At 41.5% G+C, this 9,797-nt stretch overlaps 1 protein-coding gene and 1 pseudogene across 1 annotated transcript in view; one reads left to right on the forward strand and one right to left on the reverse strand.

Annotated features, from left to right (window-relative positions):
* The window catches only part of dync2i2 (dynein 2 intermediate chain 2), a 58,701-nt gene that overhangs the window by 29,797 nt on the left and 19,107 nt on the right, over positions 1 to 9,797 (reverse strand). The window contains exon 3 of the mRNA XM_043720591.1: positions 3,589 to 3,746. Within this exon, the coding sequence (XP_043576526.1) occupies positions 3,589 to 3,746 (158 nt within the window). The remainder of the gene's footprint in view (positions 1 to 3,588; positions 3,747 to 9,797) is intronic.
* On the forward strand, positions 8,065 to 8,173 carry LOC122565036 (annotated as a pseudogene).

Raw genomic sequence — 9,797 nt, forward strand, 5'->3', positions numbered from 1 at the left:
GAGAGAGAGAGAGAGAGAGAGCGCGAGAGAGAGAGAGCGAGAGAGAGAGTGCGAGAGAGAGAGTGCGAGAGAGAGAGTGCGAGAGAGAGAGTGCGAGCACGAGCGAGAGAGAGAGAGAGCGAGAGCGCGAGCGAGAGCAAGAGCGATAGATAGATAGAGAAACGACAGCCAGTCATTTGGAGACAATGCCTGGGCTCCCATCGATGTACAGGACTGTCCTCGGCAGCATTTCAGTAAGCCAAATTCACTTTTATTCATTGTAAACAAAAGAGGCGATCAGTGTTGGAAACACCTCTTTGATGTACAGTAATGGTTTTATTGGGACCTTGAGAACCTCTTCAGATAATCCGAAATTCGGATAATTGAGGTTCCTCTGTATAAACAAATTGTGCTACCTCCACTTTCTGGAGGTACTTATGCCAAGGATAGCATTGTAACTCAGCATGCTTGACTGTTCTTATAAATCAATTTTATACATTGCTTCCTAATCCCATCACTCTGCACCTTGTTCCCTTCCTCCTTTGTGCGAATGAAAAAGGGGTGGAGAACGGAGAGTGTGAAAGACAGTTAGAAGGGGGAAGTGGCCAGCAGCCTCTTTAAATTGTCATGGAACAAAAATTAAACAGCCATGCACTCCAGAGGAAAAAAAAACTGCAAAAAGATGGATATGCTTTGAAACAGGACTCAAATTGGATGGTCAAACAGGGCTGAGTTAGCACGGCTTCATTAATGGGAGGTCATGCTTGATAAATCTGTTAGAATTCTTTGAGGAGGTAATGAATAAGTTAGACATAGGAGAACTAGTGAACATGAATTATTAGGATGCCCAGTAAGCCTTTGACAAGATGCCCCAAAGGAGGCTATTAAATAAGAATGCATGGTAGTAGGGGCAAGGTACTGGCATGGATTGAGAAATGGTTGACTGGAAGAAAGCAGGGACTGGGAAACACAGCTTTTTCAAGATGCCGTCAGGGACCAGTGAAGTGTTACAGCAGTCTCATTGTTGGGATCACAATGCCATCAATTCCTTTATTCAAGTCATTAACGTGAAATTCACATTTCACATAAATGACTTGAATAAAGGAATTGATGGCATTCTTACTAAGTTTGCACATCACACAAAGGCAAGTGGAGAAAAAAGTAGAGATGAGGAAGTGGGGAGGCTGCAGAAGGACTTTGACAGGCTAGGAAAGTGGGCAAAGAAGTGGCAGATGGATTGAATGTGGGGCAAGTGTGAGGTTGTGCACTTTGGTAGGAAGAATTGGGGTGTAGACCATTTTCTAAATGTTCTGAAACGTTTTGGAAATCTGAAGCACAAAGGAACTTAGGAGTCCTAGTTCAGGATATTCTTAAGATTAATATGCAGGTTCAGTTGGCAGTTAGAAAGGCAAATTAGCACTAATTTGGAGAGGACTTAAACACAAAAGCAGGGGTATATTGCTGAGGCTGTACAATGCTCTGGACAGAGCACATTTGGAATATTGAGAGTGGGTTTGGGCCCTGTATCTAAGGAAGGATGGCTGGTCTTAGAGGGGATCCAGAGGAGGTTCACAAGATTGATTCCAGGGATGAAAGACTTGTCATATGAGAAGCATTTGAGGACTCTGGTCTATACTCAACGGAGTTTAGAAGGATGAGGTGAGATCTGACTAAAACTTACAAAACCCTGAAAGGCCTGGATAATGCGGATATGGAGACGTTTCCACTAGTAGAAGTGGGACCAGAGGGCACATCCTCAGGGTGAAGGGATGACCTTTTAGAAATGTGTTATGGACCAGACCAAATTCCCTTCAGGTATATCAAGAAGCTAGCCTAGTCCTAACTTTTTCTTATTTAAAGGCAAATTTTCAGTGGCCTGTTCCTGATGCAATTTGATTGGTTACAGTATTCAGCTTTAAGCAAAGCACACTTTATTCTTACCCTATATTTCAAATACAAACAAAAGAAATATATAAAACTGCAACTCTATTGGAAAACTTAACAGAATAATAGAGTATTTAACAACTAAAAGGCAACTGTTTCAATATAGTAACAGGCCATAAACACATCCTTGGCAAAGGGAAATTCAATAAAATAGATTGTCTTACATGCAATTCTATAAAAGAACTCTAGCTTTTAGCTATAACACAGACAGGAATAATAGCTTCAAGACCCCAGCAATTGCTGAAAGCTAACACTGGTTCTGTGGGAGCCTAACCCCATCCATTCATGCTGCTTCTATTGTTTCAACATTTTTTTTAAAAACCCCAAGGCCTCACATGCTGTTTATTTTATTGGCTTGGAGCAGATTGCTCGGCACCTCTGTCTCAACTTCTCTTCATTGAGAAAAAGGACAAAATACACCTCTTCAAGCCATATTATTGTCACAACTGAGATGAGGAGGAACTTCGTTAGCCAGGTGGCGGTGAATCTGTAGAACCCATTGCCACAGAAGGCTTTGGAGGCCAAGTCATTGAGTGTGTTTAAGTCAAAAATAGGTAGGTTCCTGATTAATAAGGGGATCAAAGGTTACGGGGAAAAGGCAGGAGAATGGGGTTGAGAAACATATTAGCCATGATGATTTGGTGGAGCAGACTCAATGGGCCGAATGCCTAATTATTTGAGCTTTGGCACATGTCACACACCACTGCAACACAACACAGAAATTTTACTGATCAATTCTAATACAGGAGAATAAAAGTCCATTTAAATAAATGTTCCCTCAACATTAACACTGCTATACAAACACAGACACAGTCATTACTGCACTTTGCTGAATCATTTAGTGCTGGCAACATATGCTGTCTATTGTCCTGTACCTCTCCTGTCTTTTAGATAAAACGTTGAACTAAGACACCACTTGCTTGCAGATGAAGATTCAGGGGAATTCTCCCCAGTTTCCTGGCCAATATATATTCTTCAATCAACATTACCAAAATGGATTAACAGGCCAGTACATCACTGCTGTGTGTGGGGGCTTACAGCAAGAAGATTAGCTGCTGCAATTATTATGTTATAAAAATGATTAAAAGTACTTCATCGGTTGTGAACAACTTTGGGTGATCATGAGGTTGTGAAATGCACTGTAAATGTAAGTCTGATTTTCATCCACTGCCTATAGAGGTTTACAAAATTATGAGGGGCATGGATAGGAGAAATAGACAATGTTTTTTCCCTGGGGTCGGGGAGTCCAGAACGAGAGGGCATAGGTTTAGGGTGAGAGGGGAAAAATATAAAAGAGACTTAAGGGGCAACTTTTTCACACAGAGGGTGGTACGTGTATGAAATGAGCTGCCAGAGGATGTGGTGGAGGCTGGTACAATTACAACATTTAAGAGGCATTTGGATGGGTATATGAATAGGAAGGGTTTGGAGGGATATGGGCCGGGTGCTGGCAGGTGGGACTAGAATGGGTTGGGATATCTGGTCGGTATGGACGGGTTGGACCGAAGGGTCTGTTTTCGTGCTGTTTCCGTGCTATGACTCTATGACTCAGGACACCCAAGATTAGAAAAGAGCTCAATGACTTCAGTGGTCCAACTCATTTTTCCATTGCCCTACAGTGTGATGAGCAGATACAGGTTTTAAAATCAGAGCCTGAAATCATACCAGCAATCAAACAAGGTTCTACTGGATGGAATGCCAAGCACATGACGGCACTAGAAACATCAATCACTGTATTTGGTCGCCCTGGGTTCAACCCTCTCCGATCTAGATTCCAGGAACACACATAGGATTTCTCTGTGCTCCAATCACCATCCTCCAACCTGAAATCAATGTGAGAGGAATAATTACTAATCATCGTGGATGCACTCATACAAACTTTCATATTGAAAAGCAGAGCATAAAGCTGTTAGCAGTCAAACACTATTCAGAATAATTTATGGGAGTATTTAATGGCAAAAGGGGACTCTGAGAAAGACTGATTTAAATAAAAATGATCAATTAAATTGTAGATAATGGTATCTAAAAGGAGATTTCTTTTGTAGATTTATTAACATTCACTGTCACCTCATGTTACTCTGCTTCATGCTAATAGTCCATTTATCAAAGGCTATCTGGAAGCATGCACTTGTAGAGGATGTTTTTAACATTACAGAATTTTTCAACTATAACATTGTGAATAGAATTCAGCCACTAATGATGACTAGAGCTATTCATGGTTTCATGTGCACAACACTTTCTTTGATTACTTTTTAAAGCTAAGACAATATTTTTAAAAAACCAATTAAAATACATAAAAAGCACCTTACCCTCTTAAGCAATTTTAATCCCCTGTAATTTTGCAACTAGCACTCAACCGTAAAGAAACATTTTTATACATTTTCAGAATTCCAAAAGTGCTTTACTGTCAACAAATTACTCTTGAAGTGTAACCACTACTGTAATAGAAACAAAGGGATCAGCCAATTTGCACACAGCAACAAAATAAATGATAAATAAAATAAATAAACTTTTGATGTTTTTGGTTGAAGCATACGCATCAACCAGGGCACCCAGAATACTCCAATCCTCCTCCCCAAAGATCGCAACAGAATATTTGACACCAAACTGAACAGAAGACAGTTTAATGTTTCTTCTAAGAAATAGCTTTGCTGACAGTGCTACTTTCTCTTAGGTCTGCACTTAAGTGTAATCACAGATTCAATGTTGATCAATAAGAACTGATCAGATCATACAGTGAGAAAGCAGTGTGTACTGTGGTTCTGTCCTCAACGACACTCACTAACAAGCAGCGAATCCAAGATAACAGTTGTTCCAAGTAAGATGGAAGGAGTGCACCGCTCTTCTTTAGTCTCACTATACCAACATTGACAACACAAATTCATTATTTCACTCCGTTCCTGATATGACAAGTCATGTATTTTTTTCTATATTAGACTTAGAATAAAAAGATCCATCCACCAGGCTTTTTTAATAAAGACAAAATTATTTTTGATTACAAAACAAAAAAATTACTCCACAAAAATCCACATTTTTGGCCATTAATGAATAATTCTTGAAGGAAACAAAGGGGTGAAGTGTATAATATTCAGTTGGCTGTTAATTCGGCACACAATGATAGGTCACTAGACAAGGCAATTATCGCTGGGGTCTTGACAGATATAGCTTGCTCAAGAGAAGTTATCAAGAAGAGTTCCAGTCGGTCTTCAAGTGGAAATTCAGGCTCCACAATGGAGTCACAGTGGGGTACTTCAAAAACAGATTCGCTAAGCTGAGCAGCCTATACCTCAGCAGGCTTCCTCTAACTGAGAGCCTCTAACAAGCTCCAACTGACCGCAAAAAGCTATTCAAACAACACAGCAATGATGACTAGCAAACATGTCCAACAATTAGCTGAGACCATGCAGCTTCCAAGAAATGCCTTGTTTAAGAGAAGTTCCATGATGTTATTTCATTGGTCTCTCTTTAAAAAGAAAAATCGAGATATCTGAACAGAACAATCCATGAAAACTCTCATCTTTGCAAACTATTAAGCAAATCTGAAGCTTTCATAATATTTTATACAGCAAGGAACAAACTGAGCCAGCAAAAGAATCATCCTGATATACAACTTCAAGAGTACTCCAATATCAATCCCTCAATCAAAATCATCATCAATAAAACTGGACTTTCATCTTATGATTATTTGTAGATAAAAATTGGTTGCTGTGTTTCCTAACAAAAATGTAACTACATTTCGAAAGAAATTTGCGAGAATCATAGAATTTTACAGTACCGGAGGAGGCCTTTGGACCATGTCTGTACCGGCTCAAACAAAATGTTCATTGAACAGGATGTTCAAAACAGAATGAAAAGGACAAAATAAAGGTACAGAAGAAGTAAACTTTCCTTTCACCAATGAAAATATACAAAACTGGATCTATTATGTTTTAGGTTATAGCACAATAAATAACCTGAAAATTCTACAAATTAATTGTTAAAGTTTAAACTTAACTAATGCACCTATTATGATGACATGGTTTTACCACAATACCATGCAAACATCTCCTATTGGTCAGGAAATGACTCAAACAGTGAACATTGCTTTGAAAATCTATATTATGTGAAATATTTCATTTGTCATAAATTGCTTTGGGATTTGCTGAGATTATGAAAGGCTCTACATAAATAAAAGCCTTTCCTAATGATTAAAACTTTACTTAAAATCCAAAAAGACCTTCAACTAGGTTGTCGATAGCTGTAGAGACATTTACAACAATACATTTCAGGTAATATAAATCTCAGATAAAAGTCAAATTTTGTAAATAATCTTCAATAAATATCATGATTGTGACAAATTAAAAGGGGTCAATAATGCTGTGAAGATGGAGAGGCCCTGGCAGTGAACTGCAGTATATCCATATCTTACTAAAACTATAAAACACCTACCTCATTTAAATAACTTTCCAGTATCCTAAACACTTAGTGAACACAGAGATCATATTATTTCAAACCCAAGAGGTTACATCCTTCAAAGGGGAACAGGGTCTGAACTTAGAAGAGATAGTGGCATGGTATAGAAACAGAACACTACTGTGCCAAGTTGCTACTTGGAAGTTCCAAGAGGAGGAGTAATACAGAAAAGGGCGAATCTATTTTGTTTGTAAAAAAAGGATTCCTGCTACAAAGTATCAAAGGATATGATGCTCTTTACACTAAAAAAAAATTCAATACCAGATAGGCGAATTGAGGCAAAAACTCAATCGATTATCTAAGAAACAAATAGATGATGCGAGTGTAGCCTTCCCCATTCAGTAATTCTCTCCTGTGATAATCTCACATTGCCATGTACAAACAATAGACAATAGACAATAGGTGCAGGAGTAGGCCATTCAGCCCTTCGAGCCTGCACTGCCATTCAATATAATCATGGCTGATCATTCCTAATCAGTATCCTGTTCCTGCCTTATCCCCATAACCCTTGATTCCAATATCTTTGGGAGCTCTATCCAACTCTTTCTTAAATGAATCCAGAGACTGGGCCTCCACTGCCCTCTGGGGCAGAGCATTCCACACAGCCACCACTCTCTGGGTGAAGAAGTTTCTCCTCATCTCTGTCCTAAATGGTCTACCCCGTATTTTTAAGCTATGTCCTCTGGTTCGGCACTCACCCATCAGCGGAAACATGTTTCCTGCTGCCAGAGTGTCCAATCCTTTCATAATCTTATACGTCTCAATCAGATCCCCTCTCAGTCTTCTAAACTCAAGGGTATACAAGCCCAGTCGCTTCAGTATAAGGTAATCCCGCCATTCCAGGAAATGACATCGTGAACCTATGCTGCACTCCCTCAATAGCCAGAATGTCTTTCCTCAAATTTGGAGACCAGAACTGCACACAGTACTCCACGTGTGGTCTCACCAGGGCCCTGTACAGCTGCAGAAGGACCTCTTTGCTTCTATACTCAATCCCTCTTGTTATGAAGGCCAGCATGCTATTAGCCTTCTACACTACCTGCTGTACCTGCATGCTTACCTTCATTGACTACAAAGATCCCTTTGTACTGCCCCTTTACCTAAATTGATTCCACTTAGGTGGTAATCTGCCTTCCTGTTCTTGCCACCAAAGTGGACAACCATACATTTATCCACATTAAACTGCATCTGCCATGCATCTGACCACTCACCTAACCTGCCCAGGTTACCCTGTAATCTCCTGACATCCTCCTCACATTTCACCCTGCCACCCAGCTGATGAAATTTGCGAATGTTATTGCTAATACCATCTTGTATATCCTGAAGATAGATTGTAAAAAGCTGCGGTCCCAGTACTGATCCGTGCGGTACCCCACTGGTCAGTGCCCGGCATTCCGAAATGGAGGGGGGGAGGAGTGTGGAAGGATGAGAGAATGCAGGCTGCAGCCCTATGAAGCAGGGGGAGGGCTTGCAGTTGGCCTGTGTGGGGATGTGGGAGACTACAGGAGCCTGGTGGGCAAGGGCTGGCCTGAAAGGCAGCTGGAGGGACGGAGGGAGGGAAGCACGCACGGAGGAGGAAGAGCAAAGAGAAAAGAGAAAAAAAAGCCAAAGGGGATAAAGAGAAAGAGCAACAAAGAAAATGTGGCTGGCCAGCACGCCTTGAAGTAGGGAGAAAAGGCAGGGGCCAGCGCCTACGGCCATACTAGTCTGAAAACGCCCGATCTCGGAAGCTAAGCAGACTCAGGCCTGGTTAGTACTTGGATGGGAGACCGCCTGGGAATACCAGGTGCAGTAGGCTTTTTTGTGTCTTCCCCAGTGAACACAAATCTGAAGTACCCATTTAATTCCTCTGCCATTTCTTTGTTCCCCGTAATATATTCCTCTGTGGGCGGCACGGTGGCGCAGTGGTTAGCACTGCTGCCTCACAGCGCCAGAGACCCGGGTTCAATTCCCGCCTCAGGCGACTGACTGTGTGGAGTTTGCGCGTACTCCCCGTGTCTGCGTGGGTTTCCTCCGGGTGCTCCGGTTTCCTCCCACAGTCCAAAGATGTGCAGGTCAGGTGAATTGACCATACTAAATTGCCTGTAGTGTTAGGTAAGGGGTATATGTAAATGTAGGGGTAGGGGTATGGGTGGGTTGCGCTTCGGCGGGTCGGTGTGGACTTGTTGGGCCGAAGGGCCTGTTTCTACACTGTAATGTAATCTAATCTAAACTAATCTAATTTCTGTCTTCAAGGGCCCAATTTTAGTCCTAACCATTTTTTTGCCTTGCACATACCTAAAAAAGCTTTTACTATCCTCCTTTATATTATTGGCCAATTTACCTTCGTACCTCATTTTTCCTCTGCGTATTTCCTTCTTAGTAATCCTCTGTTGCTCTTTAAAAGCTTCCCCAGTCCTCAGTTTTCCCACTTATCTTTGCTATGTTATACTTTCTCTCTTTTAACTTTATATGTTTCTTAACTTCCCTCGTCAGCCACGGCTGCCATGCCTCCTCCTGGGATCTTTCTTCCTTTTAGGAATGAACTGATCCTGCAACTTCTGCATTATACACAGAAATATCCGCCATTGTTCCTCCACGGTCATCCCAGCTAAGGTATTGCACCATTGAACTTTGGCCAGCTCCTCTCTCATAGCTCCATAGTTCCCTTTATTCAACAGAAGTAGTGTCACTTCCGACTGTATCCTCTCCCTCTCAAATTGCAGATTAAAGCTTAATGTATTATGGTCACTACTTCCCAATGGCTCCTTCACTTCGAGGTCTCTGACCAATTCTGGTTCGTTACACAATACCAGATCCAGAATTGCCTTCTCCCTGGTCAGCTCCAGCACCAGCTGCTCTAAGAATCCATCTCTGAGGCACTCCACAAAGTCTCTTTCTTGAGGTCCAATACCATCCTGAATCTCCCAGTCTACCTGCATGTTAAAATCCCCCATAACAACTGTAGTAACATCTTTACGACAGGCCAATTTCAGCTCCTGATTCAACTTACATCCGACATCCAAACTACTGTTTGGGGGCCTGTAGATGACTCCCAAGAAGGGTCTTTTTACCCTTAGTATTTCAAAGCTCTATCCACACTGACTCTACATCCCCTGACTCTAGCTCCCCCGCGCAAGGGACTGAATATCATCCCTTACCAACAAGGCCACCCCACCACCTCTGCCCGTCAGTCTGTCCTTACGATAACACGTGTATCCTTGAATATTCATTTTCCGGGCCCTGTCCACTTGAAGCCACGTCTCAGTTATCCCCACAATATCGTATCTGCCAATTTCCAAAAGAGCCTCAAGCTCATCCATCTTATGTCTAATGCTTCGTGCATTCATGTATAGTATTTTTAATTTGTTACTGCTCTCACCCTTCCCAACAACCCTTATTTCACTCAACCTTACAGCATGATCCCTTTCTGAGTTTTCTGC

The sequence above is a fragment of the Chiloscyllium plagiosum genome, chromosome 30, assembly GCF_004010195.1.
Source record: "Chiloscyllium plagiosum isolate BGI_BamShark_2017 chromosome 30, ASM401019v2, whole genome shotgun sequence".
Taxonomy (NCBI): domain Eukaryota; kingdom Metazoa; phylum Chordata; class Chondrichthyes; order Orectolobiformes; family Hemiscylliidae; genus Chiloscyllium; species Chiloscyllium plagiosum.